This window comes from Nycticebus coucang, chromosome 12 (assembly GCF_027406575.1).
Source record: "Nycticebus coucang isolate mNycCou1 chromosome 12, mNycCou1.pri, whole genome shotgun sequence".
Lineage (NCBI taxonomy): Eukaryota > Metazoa > Chordata > Mammalia > Primates > Lorisidae > Nycticebus > Nycticebus coucang.
The window spans coordinates 95,757,298-95,772,553 of record NC_069791.1 but is presented as its reverse complement, the minus strand read 5'-3'; the positions used below and the strand labels follow the sequence as shown (position 1 = coordinate 95,772,553).

Below are 15,256 nucleotides of genomic sequence, written 5' to 3'. Positions count from 1 at the left end.
ATAGACTTTTTTATAGTTATTCTCTAGAAGGTTAAGGAAAGATCCTTCAATTCTCAGTTAAAAAAATATGTATGTATGACTGCTAATTTAAATTTTTTTCTGTATTTATTGACATATCTGAATAGTTTTCTCCTTTAATTTGCAAATTTGGTATACTATATCAATGTATTTTCTGATATTGGGTCACATTCCATTTTGGACATATACCCTATTTGTTCATGATGTATTTTTGCTTATAATTTTTGCACTTGTGTTTATAGGTGAGGTCATTCTAAAATTTTTTTATGGCCAGATGTGATTGCTTATGCCTATAATTTTAGCATTCTAGGAGGCCAAGGTGGGTGGACTGCTTGATCTCTGGTGTTCAAACCAGCCTGAGCAAGAAAGAGACCCTATTTCTAGAAACAGCCAGGTGTTGTGGTGGTTGCCTATAGTCCCCCCAGCTACTCAGGAGTCTGAGGCAAGAGGATTGCTTGAGCCCAAGAGTTTTGAGGTTGCTGTGAGCTATGACACCACAGCACTGTACCAAGGGCAACAAAGTAAGGCTCTGTCTAAAAAAAAAAAAAAAAGAAGAAGAAAGAAAGAAAAGAAAAGAAAAGAATTTTTATCTAGTTTTGGTTTCAAAACTAGAAGGTCATACAATCTTCTTGAAATGAGCCCTAAAAAAATTTTTATAAGATAAGGATTATCTGTTATTTGGTAAAAATCACCTATAAAACTCTCTGGGCCTGTTGTCTTTGGGGACTTGGAGGAAAACAAATTTCTATATTAAAAACTAAATTTTTGTTGTAGTTATTGACTTGTTTTTTTATTTCTTGAATACATCTTGATAGTTTTTAAGAGAAAATTATCAATTTCAAATACATCTTAAAAATCTTACTGTATTATAATTCATTTCCCTTTTCACTCTTAATATTATTCACGAGTGCCTATTTTTATGAATTTTAAGAGGTTTGCCTTTCTAGTGCTTCCCCCCAAGAAATCAGCTCTTAGTTTTGTTGATCCTCTCTATTGCTACTTGATTTTAGATTTAGTCAATTTATGCTCCCTTGTTATTTCCTTTTTCTGCTTTACTGAAGTTCTGTTACTTTTTCTTAACGTCTCTTGAGTTGAACACTTAACCTATTCATTTTTAATGAATGCATTTAAGGCTATATAATTAGTCAAAACTTACAAGTTTTTATTTTTCTTTCTTTCTTTCTTTTTTTTGAGACAGAGTTTCACTGAGTTGCCCTTAGTAGAGTGCTGTAGCATCACAGCTCAGAGCAACCTCAAACTCTTGGACTTAAGCAATTCTCTGGCCTCAGCTTCCCAAGTAGCTGGGACTACAGGTGCCCACAATGCCCAGCTATTTTTTTTTGTTGTTGTTGGAGTTGTCATTGTTGTTTAGCTGGCCCCAACTGGGTTTGAACCTGCCAGCCTGGGTGTATGTGGCCTGCACCCTACCCACTGAGCTATGGGCACCACCCAAAACTTACAAGTTTTGATATATGGTACCATCGTTTTCCAGGTCTAAATATTTTATGATTTTCATTGTTGTTTTTTCTTTTCTCCCATATGCTATTTAGAAGTTCATTATTGATAGTTACTTTTTATTTTCATTAATTTTTTCCTAAATAACAGAACCATTTTACACTTCTACAAGTTGCTGTGGCTTTTTGTGGATACCAGATACTTTTTGTGGCTACAGGATATTTTTTGTTTCTTTGAGGCAGCGTCTGGCTCCTCACTTTGCCACCCAGGCTAGAGTGCAGAGGTGCCATCACAGCTCACCGCAGGTTCAAACTCCTGGGCTCAAGTGATCCTCCTGCCTCAGCCTCTCAAATAGCTATGACTATAGACACCCAAGATGACATTTCAAAACAACAAAGAAACCACCCATGTTCTATTATAGAGTTCCCCCCCACACACACCTTTTATAAAGCACAAAAATTGTGCAATCTAGGAAGTGAAGAGGCTAAATATGGATTCAAATTGCCTGGATTCAAGTACTGGTCAGGCCATTTATAAGAAAAGGATATATAAGATAAAACCTTATCTTATCTTATAAATGGTACTGGTCAGGCCATTTACTAAATGGGGAAGTTTGGGCAGATAATCTTTCTGCAGGCCAGTTCCATCCTCTGTAAAGCAAGGCTGGCAAAATCACATGTTTCCTAGAGTTATTGGGAAGTGTTTGCATCCAGTTGTCATTCAATAAATAGTACTTTTTAAACAATCAATTTAGCTACTGATTGTAGCTAAATCAGTACAATCAGTATGAAAAACCTGATTGTTAGTATGAAAAACCTCTGGGTTTCCGGAAAGTAAAGACCCATGTTCCAGAAAGCTTTGTTACACCTGTGCCTACAGTATACTTTCGTATTTCTCTCTCTCTCTCTCTCCTGCCCCCCAAGTCCATGCAAACACATATAGAACTGACATCCACTGTTTCATTTCAAATTATGTGCAGATACAAATGACAGAGCTTCTCACAAAAACACACTCAGCCAAGCACAGAATCCACAGATCTCGGTCCACGCTCACGCTTCTGCATACTCCCCACAAAGATGGATCCATCGCCCACAGATAGAGATGGGCTCTCCAATCCCACTCAAAGCCTAGCAGCCCGCTGACAGGTCGCGAGCCACCTCAGTGCCAAGGCCACATGCAAAGCGTCATCACCCGCTGCAGTATAGGCCGGGCCTTGTTCTTACTTCCTTTAGGTTAGTTTTATTTTAGTTGTTGTTATTGTTGTTCTTCTTAGAGTTATCTTAGAGTTATCGTCTGCCTCATCCTACCCAGCCCCCTAGCCGTCCGCCTAAGCCTCCACTGCGCATGTGCTCGGCATCCCTCCCCCTCCCGGGTACCAGTCGGAGCTCCCCGGCGCTGGCCGCGGAAGAGATGGAGCGGCGTCACCAGCGCCCGGCCTCTTAAAGCGCTGCTAGCTGGAGCCGCCTCCCTCCCTGCAGCCCGCGGCAGGGATGGAGTGAAGGGGGACCTGTCCACCTGCCTGCGGGGATCGGCGATGGAGTTAAAGCAATCTTTGTCTACCCATCTGGAAGCTGAGAAGCCTCTGAGGCGCTATGGGGCGGTGGAAGAGACAGCGTGGAAAGCGGAGGGGCTGGGGAAAAGTGAGTACTGCGGCCGGGGCTGGAGGACAGTCGGGGACCCGTGCGCTGCAGCCAGTGGTCGCGGGCGCGCTGGGAACGCACCTGGCGGACGCAGGGAAGCGCCCCCGCAGTGGGGTTTTCAGCGACCGCGGGTTGCGCCGCGCCGCGCCGCGCCGCTCTCTCCCGGTGAACAAAAGAGGGACCCTCCGGGCTGTGCTTCCCGGGCAGGCTCGGGGCACCACCAGGAAACTGAGCCAGGAGCCTGGGCTGGACTCCCGGATCTGTCCCCTGGAAGCTGGTGCTGCAGAGTCGGGTATTTCCCACAGCCGAGAGAGGAGGATCCTTTTTCCGCCCGGGATGCGCTAGGTCTCTGGGGCCGAAGGACGGTCCTGGAGAGGGGGAGTGTCCGCTGGATTCCTTTTGCTCTCCCCCAGCGCCAGGTTCAGAGCACACCTGAAATTCCAAGCTTTTCTCTCCCCCGCCCCGCCTTCTCCCGGGTCCGGAGCGGGAGGCGTGGGGGAGGATTTGGATAAGATTATCCGCGAGCACATCCTTCTCTCTTCTCCTTTAACCGAGTTCAAGTCTGTGGTTTGGGTATAATCCTCGAAGGCTGTTCCCAAACAGACTGGCCTGTATTTACTGGTTCTCTCTACGGTGTTTTGGTGTTAGCGCTGAGGAATAATATTAATTTTAATGATTCGGATGCAATAGTTGAAACTTCTGCCCTCGAAGTGTCGCGGCGGGGGTTTCAGGATCCCCAGAGGTCTCTGCACACCCAGGGTCTTCCCAGCGACCCTGCGCTGCTCGCGCTCGCGTGCGCCTCCTGCAGACCGGGAAGGGCCCTCTCGCCTTCTCAGGGACCCCGCAGCTTTCCGCCTGGCTCTGGGTCACCGTGCTTACTTCCCTCTCTTCCCCAGCATGGATCTCTAAGCTCTGTTGGGCTCAAGTGTCGTGAATGTGCTTTTTTCCTGTCTTTATGTGCATGTCTGTGCGCTCTTTCTCTATACCTACAATATGAATTCAGAAAATTTTCCTACAGTGTCTCGGGGTATTCTGATTATGATAGGTTCAAGTTGAAATCACCATCAAATGTCTTAGTTCCTCACCGACTACGATGGATACCAGAGGGCTCCCAACCTCTTTCCTTCTTCTCATTCCTTTCTCCTTTTTGTAACCTTGGTTCTACCTTCGATGCCATCCCTTCAAACCCTTTGGCATTAACACCAGGGCTGAGAAACTCTGTTCCTTACAAGTTCAAAATAATATCGACCATGGCTGCCTTTTACTGCTAGATTACAATGTACTAAGAACTTTACATGCCTCATATCCTTTAATCCCAATAATCACCTCCTGAGGTGTGTACTATGGCTCCCTGTGCATGGGTGGAAAAACTGGGGCTTCTTAGGGGATCTGTTAAGTGAGAAAGCCAGGATTTGAACCCAGATTTTTTGGACCCCTAGTTCCTGTGATTTTAACCCAAAGCTTTCTTGCTCTCATGGTTTTAGGAACCTTCTAAAGTCTGTTGAAAGAGTCCCAGAAAATGTTCAGTGATTTTATAAATATGTGGTAGCCCTGTCGGCCTCTTGAACACACAGTGGACTTGAAAAAAATGCTGGGTCCATGCAGAATAAAAGCCGTGCAGGGAAGTGCTGGTTTGAATCCTTGTTCTGTCCCTAGCTAGCTATGTGACTTGCAGAACGTTTCTAATCCTCATTCTGCCTCTATTTTCTGAAAATGTATGTGATAGTGGTAAGACCATATGGCTTTATGGTGAATATTAAATAAGATAGTGTATATAGAACTCAATACATATCGGTTGCTTCTACCATGTCTTTGCTACAACACATACAGAAGGAACCTGTTTTTATCCTCTGCAAGGAATTGCGTAAAGCAACACTCCAGGCCAACCAAACCTGCAGTGTGGTTTAGTTCCTTAATAACTCTCTTAGTGCTTTTAATTTTCTCATCCTTTTCTCATTAGGAAAATTTTCAAACATACAGAGAAATTATAGCAAGCACCCAAAGGTGTAGCAGTCTAGCTCCTGAAATTTTTGTACTTTTAAGTCCAAGGATGTGCACTTTTAAAAGTCTGTCAGAAAGGCTTCTTTATCCTCTCTCTTGCAAGCAATCAAAGACTTTTGAGTCTTGCTTCCCAGTCAAGTACAAGAGCACAGTTGGTGATCTGCCTTTGCATGGATTCTCCAAATTTGGGTTTTTTTCCTTCTCTCTTTACTTATGCAAACTTGAAATATTCTTCAAGTACTGATCCAGAGTCACAATTTTGAATCTTGAATCTGGCAGTTTTGATTTCTAGACTCTCGTCTGCAACCAGACATTTTTTTGATCAAAGCTTTCTTGGAACACTCTCTCAACTTCCAGGGTATCTATGGATCCATTCCATAATGTCTGGGGCCTCTATGTATTTATGTAAGAAGTGTGAAAATTAGTACTATTGTTCTAATGCATAACATTTGCCAAGCCAACATTGGAATTCCTCCATGTAAAGGCATAGAGACAGAAATATTGGAGAAAAGTTACCCCTTAAATGAAAGCATGCTCTGTTTAATTTCTACTCATATTTAAAGATTTTATGTTAAATACTGAGTATGTACAAAGTAGAAAGAATTGAAAATGGTAGAAATATCGCAGACCTAGTCATTTTGGGTTAAAGTTGTGTTAACTGCTATAATATTTCTAATTTTAATGATAGTTTTTAGATAAAAGTTATGTAATGTACTACAGTATAGAAGTAAAGAGCGGGAGTTTAAAAGTCAGGTGAAATGAATTCACACCAGCTCTAAAAGCTTGTAAGTTTGAGGTTTGTCACCCTGGGAAAATTGCTGAACTTCTTTGTTCACAATTGATGATATTACCTAGTCACAGTAATAGTAAAAGTCACAGTTGCGTCATCTGTGAAATGGGCACAAGAGTAATAATGAACACTTGAGATTCTTGGAAGATTAAATGGGATCATGCTATAACTCATTTAGTAAAGTGCCTGGCACACTGTAAGTGTTCAATCAACGCTGAATTGTTGTCCTAGTAGGACAAAAGAGAATGGCACCCAACAGTGTTTGAATAGATTCAGCTTTTTTTTTTTTTTTTTAATTTTTTTATTAAATCATAAGTGTATACAATGATATGATTATGGGGCATCATACACTCACTTCATAAACCATTTGACACATTTTTATCCCAGTGGTTAACATAGCCTTTCCGGCGTTATCTCAGTTACTGTGCCAAAACATTTATATTCTACATTTACCAAGTTTCGCAAATACCCCTGTAATATGCACCACAGGTGTGATAGATTCAGCTTTTTATTGCTTCTGTTTCTTTGTAAATTCTGGATAACAATTGTGTCTGTACCTCTTTCCTCCTGGGAATGTGGAGGGAAAGGCTTTTGCAGCCTTGCAAACCATCTAGTATTTTCTCATTTGAGAAAAATTCTTAGCAATTGCTTCCATCTACTGATGACGGCATTTTTCTGCTTAGCAGTAAGGTTGTGTTTTCCTCAGTTGGAAAATGTATGGTGACATTTCAGGGTGGTTAGATATACAAAAATACTGCTTTCAACGGACTGTAATTAATGGAGGGAGACACAAAGACAAGGTGCCTTTTGAAAGAGCACAGGGCTTTTAAAAAACACAGGTTTCTGTTGTTAGGGCCATTTCTTGATAGATTAGAATGTGCCTTTAAAGATGATCAAGATTTTGGATAGGGGATGTGGCAGGGCGGGGGGGAGGGAGGAGGAGAGGGAATGCCAAGATGGGTAATAGCATGAGCAAAGGCATAGAGATAGAAATAAATGCTCTGTGAGCAGGAGATTGGAGTAAACTAGAAAGCCCAAACAGCAATCTTTCTATCAGCCCAGGGGAGATGGTTCTTATTTGAAAGTCCAAGGATGTATACTGACTAGCAAGCAGATCATTAAACTGGCCAATGTTTCAGGTTTAATACATAGTGTGGAGACTATGTATTGAATAATAAATAATATGAATTGCTGACAATGTATATAATAGATTCTTGGGGGAGATTTTGTATTATTTTCACCTGTTTGATTAAATATGCTAATTTTCTCATTTTATTTTTGCATTATTTCATGCATTCACTTTATAAAAAATTTAAATTAATATGAAACATAAAAATGAAAAATGGAAAACAACCATCATTTGCTCCCCAAATCCCATTTGTTAATTTAGTAAACAAATGCTAAGCACCTTGTAAGTGCCAGGCAAGTGGTTTAGGGGCTGCTTTTTTTTTTTTTTTTTTTTTTTTTGTGATTTTTGGCCGGGGCTGGGTTTGAACCCACCACCTCCGGCATATGGGACCGGCGCCCTACTCCTTGAGCCACAGGCACCGCCCTAAGGGCTGCTTTCAACCAAATGTAATTAATTGAAGGAGACACAAAGATATAGTGTTGACCAAAACAAAATCCCTACCAAAGGAAAGCTTGCATTTAGGGAAAATCAGGCATAGGTTGAGAGTGAGGGTATCCAATAGTACATTAAGCAAACAAGCCAGATAGTTCAGATCATCCTAAGTGTTACATGGGAATTAACAAGGGAGGGATCTTTTTTATCTGGTGTTCAGGAAATGCTTCAATAAGGAGATGACATTTTGCCATGTAAATAGCAGGCATCCAGGCAGTAAATGTGAAGGTTTTGGTGTGTTAGAGGGGGAGACAGAAGGCCGGGTGGCCAGAATCAGTGAGTCAGGGGGAGAGTGGAAATGAATCAGAGAAGAGCCAGACCAGGTAGGGCCTTCTAGGTTATAGTTAAAAAAAAAAAAAAAAGTCTGGAATTTATTCTCATTGCAAAAGAAACTGCTGAAGAATTTTAAGCTAGGGACTAACTTGAGCTGGTTTTTGTTTCCAAAAGGTCACGCGTTAGCTACTGGATGGAGAATAAGCCATACCAAAGTCATACAAGGGAACTGAGGATAATGTAAGCAGTTTCTGATGTAGTTCCTGGTTCCTTCCTAATCGATTCCATTTTGGACAAGTGGCAGGCACTTCCTTGCATGTGAAAGTGTTGCCGCCCAAGTGGGTTGTACTGCCTGCTGCACAGAGAAGAGCAGTGCATTGAGACTGTGGGGGGGTGCAATGGAGAAAGAGCATTAAATGTGGAGATGGGAGAAATTTCTCAAATCTGCCTCTCCAAGAACTGGGGAAACAGGGTTATTTATTTATTTATTTTTGTAGAGACAGAGTCTCACTTTATTGCCCTCAATAGAGTGCTGTGACGTCTCAGTTCACAGCATCCTCCAACTCCTGGGCTTAGGCGATTCTCTTGCCTCAGCCTCCAAAGTAGCTGGGACTATAGGCACCTGCCACAACGGGCCGGCTATTTTTTGTTGCAGTTTGGCTGGGACTGGGTTTGAACCCGCCACCCTCGGTATATGGGGCCTACGCCCTACCGACTGAGCCACAGGTGCTGCCCAGAGACAGGGTTTTTAAAGACGGTTTGGTGGGCAGAGGATTAGGCAGTCAGGGTCTGCTAATGGGCTGGCTTTGGGGTGGCACCATCAGTCCTTCCATATGGGCTGCTCTCTCAGTGGGTCAGCTACTGGAATGTAGGACCTGGACGTACCTCAAAAACTACTCCAAGGTAAAGAAGCAAACTCCGGGAACAGTGATTAATATCAAGCAAGGGAGGAGACAATGGCTGATTATTATCATTATTTTATCTAAACCTGCTCCTTCAAGGAGTTTTGAGGGTTCTTACTCTGCTTCTCACCTTGTACCCGTCATGCATTAGTAAGGGCGGTTTCCAAAGATGTGACAAGGTTGAAGGCCTCCTGGGCTGTCTTCTGGGAAACTGAGCACCAGGTCATGTTGAAAATTGATCCCCAGGCTCAGTGCCTGTAGCTCAGCAGCCAGGGCACCAGCCACATACACCAAGGCTGGCGGGTTCAAATCCTGCCCAGGCCTGCCAAACAACAATGACAACTACAATCAAAAAATAGCCAGGTGTTGTGGCGGGTGACTGTAGTCTGAGCTACTTGGGAGGCAGAGGCAAGAGAATCATTTAAACCCAAGAATTTGAGGTTGCTGTGAGCTGTGATGCCACTGCACTCTGCCAAGGGTGACAATTTGAAACTCTGTCTCAAAAAAAAAAGAAAAAGAAAATCGGTCCCCAGTGTTGGGGATGGGGACAAATGGGAGGTGTTTGGGTCAGGGGGGCTGATCCCTCATGAATGGCTTGGTGTCCTCCCCACAGAGCCTGGCACCACTTCCTCTCTGTATTGTTCCTTCTCTCACCTACCCAGTGACACACCTGCTCCCCCTTCACCTTCCACCTTGATTAGACGCTCCCTGAGGCACCCACCTGAAGCAGGTGCTGGCACAATGCTTCTGTAAGAGCTGAATAGCCCTCCTCTCTCAGCCTCACGCATTCCTTTATAGCAGTGAAAAACAGACTAATCCATGTGATTAATAACTATCCTTGGATACGTAAATGACTGTGGAAATTGTTGTAAAATTATAATAGAAGAGATGTAAACATTATGAATATGATAGTATCTAGTAAGTACTTTGAATAAACCCAATTACTTACATTTTCTGTGTTCATAACTTTGTTTCTTTTCTTTCTTTTTTTTTTTTGAGACAAGAGTCTTACTACCCTGTTTCCTCAAAAATAAGACATCCTCCGAAAATAAGACCTACCTGCAGGAAAGATAAGACGTCCCCTGAAAATAAGACCTAGCGCATCTTTGGGAGCACACCTTAAAATAAGACACTGTCTCATTTTCAGGGAAACAGGATATGTTGCCCTCAGTAGAGTGCTGTACTGTCACAGCTCACAGCAACCTCAAACTCTTGGGCTTAAACAATTCTCTTGCCTCAGCCTCCCAAGTAGCTGGGACTACAGGCACCCACCACAACACCCGACTATTTTTTGGTTGCAATTGTCATTGTTGTTTGGCAGGTCCGGGCTGGGTTTGAACCCACCAGCTCCAGTATATGTGGCTGGTACCCTAGCCACTGAGCTACAGGTGATGAGGCCTATTCTTATATCCTAACCAAAGAAAAATATCAGTCACATCTATTCTTAGTCTCTGATTAGCTATTAAACACCTATTAATAATAATAGAATTTCGATGAGTTTTAGCTATGAACTTGAGCTTATTAAATCTTCATAACAATCCTGTGACATAAGCAGAATTATTATTCCCATTTTACTTACAGGGAAATTGAGATTTAGGGATGGGGTTGAGAAACTTGCTCCAAGTCATAAAGTGGCAGAGTTGGAGTCTGCTTCTAAAGCCCTGTCTGACCAAATGTTCCTATCCAATGTCTGTTATTCTTGAATAAGACCCAGTCCCCACTCTCAAAAAACTCAAGATTAGGGGAGTGGGAGGCACAGCTATGAAGAACACTGTAACCTGGCCAGGCATGGTGGCTCACGCCTGTAATCCCAGCACTCGGGGAGGCTGAGGTGGGAAGATTGCTGGAGCTCAGGAGTTCGAGACCAGCCTGAGTAAGAGGGAGACCCTGACTCTACTGAAAATAGAAAAATTAGTCAGGCATTGGGCAGGCAATGCGACAGTAGGCCCAGCTTCTTAGGAGGCTGATCCTTGAAGCCAGGAGCTTGAGGTTGCTGTGATCTGTGACTACACCACTGCACCCTACTCTGGGTCACAGAGGGAGACTCTGTCTCAAAAAACAAACAACAAGAAAACCAAAAACTGTAACATTATAGCAGTAGAATGAAACACGCTCTGAGTGAGAACACAAGTGGGAAATGAGAAGAGATTGGCTCTTGCTGGAGAACTGAGGCCAACTCCAAAGAGAAAGAGTGTGTGCACGGGGCCTGAAAGCCAAGCAGAATTTCAAAAGGTGAAGAGAGGAGAGAAGGGCGTTTCAGGTGAGCTGCAAGCCTTGGGCAGGGAAGTGACGATACCCAGGGCCAAGGTCCAGGCACTAGCTTTCCCTGCCCTGTTTCTTTCCCCCTGGCTAAATGCAATCTGGATGTGTCAGCTCTTATGCCATGGGACTCTGGGTCTGTCTGGTTCATTTATATGACTCATCTGTTACCTGGATGAGCCAGTGGGTAGGAAGGCAGCACAGGTAGAGCTTGTCTTTTAGTGTAGCCTTTCTGAACGCCACTCTCAAGCTCACTGGGAAGGGCTCGCCATAGAATGCATCCTTCCTTCACTGTTGGTGTGTTGGATAGGCTTGTGGGCCTCCTATGTGCCAGCTTTAAAGGGACAGAGATTGAGATGGCCCAGACTCTATCCATAAGAAGTTCCCTGTCCAGGGTGGTGGCTGTGGCTCAGTGGGTAAGGCAGGTATACCAAGGGTGGCGGGTTCGAACCCAGTCCCATCCAGCTAAATCAGCAGTGACAACTGCAACAAAAAAGTAGGTGGGCGTTGTGGTGGGCAACTGTAGTCCCAGCTACTTGGGAGACTGAGGCAAGAGAATCGCCTAAGCCCAGGAGTTGGAGGTTGCTGTGAACTGTGACACTACAGTACTCTACCAAGAGCAACAAAGTAAGACTGTCTCAAAAAAAAAAAAAAAAAAAAAAAAGAAGTTCCCTGTGTAACTGTGCTCCATTCCTCCCCTGTGCTGCTTTCCAGCACTGTGGTCTGGGGCAATTTGCCTGACTTCCCTAAACCTCACTTTCTTCATGTGTAAAATGGGCATAGCAATTCCTTTAATCCCCTGAGGATTACATAAAGTATTGCTGGGAAAGCATGGCGTCTGACCTATTATACATGTCACTCAATGTTATGGATACCAGCAACATTAAGGCTCAGGGTCATTTGTTAGGATATGCCTGCTAGGCTGTGCGTGAGGAGCTGGTGGTCAAAGTGTGACTAGCATGTGTGGCCCCATAGAGGCCTTGAAGAGCAGACAGTGTCCAGTATATCACCAAGAAGCATGGGCTTTTGAGTCAGAGACCCTTCACTTTGAGTCTTGGCTCTGCCACATGCTGGCTGTGGACCTGGCATGAGTTATTTTACCTGTTGAGGGCTGGTTTCTGTGTCTGTAAAATGATGACAGTAGTAGTGTCTACTTAGGGTTACTCTGAGAATTCCTGGAGATATAGAAAGTCTTTACAGCTAAGTTGATAGACACATAAAAAGGTAAAACTCAATTTCATTAGGGTGTGTACAAAGCAGAAGATGGGGCAAAGGGAGCATAATGGAGGGGCTGACCCCAATCTTGGGGCTCCTGGACATCTTCTTGGAGAGGTGAGCCTTGATGCGTGAGTGAGAAAAGGGTAGAAAGAAAGACGTATGTGGAATCACCATTATTTATTAGGGGAAAACAAACGAACCCCCCCCCCCCAATGAAATGCCACTGCATAGCCACTAAAATGTCTAAAAGTTAAAGGCTGACCATAGTGAGACAGGGAACTGGCAGGTGCTGCTTTGGGTAGCTCATTACTGCAGGCGATGCCTTGGGCATTGCTGCAACATTGCTTTACTGAGTCAGGAAAAGTTTCTTTTTTTTTATTGTTAAATCATAACTGTGTACATTAGTGCAATCAAGGGGTACAATGTGCTGGTTTCATATACAATCTGAAATATTCTCATCAAACTGTTTAACGTAGCCTTCATGGCATTTTCTTAGTTATTGTATGTAGACATTTGTATTCTACCTTTAGTAAGTTTTGCCTGTACCCATTCTAAGATGCACTGTAGGTGTGGCTCCACCCATTACCCTCCCTCCATCCTAACCTTCCCCCTCTGTTCCCCTTCCTTGGCCCTTTCCCCATAGTCTTGTGCTATAGTTGGGTTATAGCCTTCATGTGAAAGCTATAATTTAGCTTCATAGTAGGGCTGAGTACATTGGATACTTTTTCTTCCATTCCTGAGATACTCTGCTAAGAAGAATATGTTCCAGCTCCATCCATGTAAACATGAAAGAGGTAAAGTCTCCATCTTTCTTTAAGGCTGCATAATATTCCATGGTATACATGTACCACAATTTGCTAGTCCATTCATGGGTTGATGGGCACTTGGGCTTCTTCCATGACTTAGCAATTATGAATTGGGCTGCAATAAACATTCTGGTACAGATGTCTTTGTCATATTGTGGTTTTTGGTCTTCCAGTATAAACCTAGTAAAGGAATTATAGGATTGAATGGCAGGTCTATTTTTAGGTCTCTAAGTATTCTCCAAACATCCTTCCAGAAGGAATGTATTAATGTGCATTCCCACCAGCAGTGTAGAAGTGTGCCCTTTTCTCCACATCCATACCAACATCTCTGGATTTGGGATTTTTGTTATGCGGGCTACTCTTACTGGGGTTAGGTGATATCTCAAAGTAGTTTTGATTTGCATTTCTCTGATGATTAAGGATGATGAGCTTTTTTCCATGTGTTTGTAGAGCCTGCATCTGTCTTCTTTAGAGAAGTTTCTCTTAAATTCCCTTGCCCACCCTGAGATGGGATCACGTGTTCTTTTCTTGCTAATACATTTGAGTTCTCTGTGGATTCTGGTTATTAGACCTTTATCGGAGGTATAACCTGCAAACATTTTCTCCCCTTCTGAGGGCTGTCTGCTTGCTTTACTTACTATGTTCTTGGCTGTGCAGAAGCTTTTTAGTTTGATCAGGTCCCAGTAGTGTATTTTTGACACTGCTTCAATTGCCTGGGGAGTCCTCCTCATAAAATATTCACCCAGGCTGATTCCTTCAAGAGTTTTCCCTGCACTTTCTTCAAGTATTTTTATAGTTTCATGTCTTAAGTTTAAATCTTTAATCCAGTGAGAGTCTATCTTAGTTAATGGTGAAAGGTGTGGATCCAGTTTCAATCTTCTACAGGTTGCCAGCCAGTTCACCCAGCACCATTTGTTAAATAGGGAATCTTTTCCCCACTGAATGTTTTTAATTGGCTTGTCAAAGATCAAATAACGGTAAGTAGCTGGATTCATCTCCTGGTTCTCTATTGTGTTCCAGACATCTACTTCTCTGTTTTTGTGCCAATACCATGCTGTTTTGATCACTATCGATTTATAGTACAGTCTCAGGTCTGGTGGCATGATTCCTCCTGCTGTGTTTTTATTTCTGAGTAATGTTTTGGCTATTCCAGGTTTTTTATGATTCCATATAAGACGAAGCATTATTTTTTCAAGATCTCTAAAATATGACAATGGAGCTTTAATAGGAATTGCATTAAAATTATATATTGCTTTGGGTAGTATAGACATTTTAACAATGTTGATTCTTCCCAGCCATGAGCATGGTATGTTTTTCCATTTGTTGACATCTTAGCTATTTCTTTCCTTAAAGTTTCATAGTTCTCGGGGAGGGGAGACAAGATGGCGGACTGAACCCAGCTTTCAACAAAGGCTCCCGTCCAGAAGGAGAGTTAAGGGACAGGAATTTAGTAAGTATCCTGGTGGACTTGAGCCTTGTCCCCCAAGAGAGAAGGCTGAAGAACGCACATCAACACCGCTGAGGCAAGTTGTGATCACAAGGACGCAAACAAAAGGTACAAAATCCACCACCAAGCGGCCGGGAGTCCCCCTCCCCCATGAGACCGGCTCTGGAGCCCCACAATTGAACAAGCGGGCAGAAATTAAAGCCCCTCCCACTACACTCCACGGGAGAGACCTTCTAAAAACTGGACCTACCTCCCCTACTGGGGTGCCGTGGCGTTCTCCTGCCGGACATAGGGCTGAATAAAACTTTGGGAATCCTTTGCCGGCAACCTCGAATCCCCGGCGCTCCCCTCCCGCCCACTGAGGTCTGGAGGCCTGTCCCCCAGGACTTCGGATCCTTGGGTGATTTCTCAAGGGGAGTGGACAGTCCCCGAGTTGCGACTGGTCAGCATTGACTCTGAGGCGCACCGAGTGAGGAGAGGGCACCGGGCTGAGGGGGAGTCACGCCTCGCGGCACTTCCCTGCGGTGCAGTGCAGCAACCCTCCCCGGGCATAGGGGACCCAAGACTGAATCAGACTCTGGCCTCCCAGCTGAGAGCTGAGAACCCCTACTCTCACTCGGGGTCTGAGGGCCTATCCCCCAGGAGTTCGGCTCCTTGGGTGATTTCTCGAGGGGAGTGCACAGTGCCTGAGCTGCGTCAGGTCAGCGCTGACTCTGGGACACGTGAGCGAGGAGAGGGCACTCCGCTGAGGGGAAATCAAGCCTTGGCGGCACTTCCCTGCAGTGCAGTGCAGGAGCCCTCCCCGGGCACAAGACTGAATAAGACT

General features: G+C 44.0%; 1 protein-coding gene across 2 annotated transcripts in view; it reads left to right on the top strand.

Annotated features, from left to right (window-relative positions):
• The first annotated feature begins 2,822 nt into the window (after positions 1 to 2,822).
• The window catches only part of BMERB1 (bMERB domain containing 1), a 148,020-nt gene continuing 135,586 nt past the window's right edge, over positions 2,823 to 15,256 (top strand). For both annotated transcript variants that reach the window (XM_053556378.1, XM_053556379.1), the window contains exon 1: positions 2,823 to 3,113. In XM_053556378.1, coding sequence (XP_053412353.1) covers positions 3,008 to 3,113 — 106 coding nt within the window. In that variant the 5' untranslated portion in view covers positions 2,823 to 3,007. The remainder of the gene's footprint in view (positions 3,114 to 15,256) is intronic.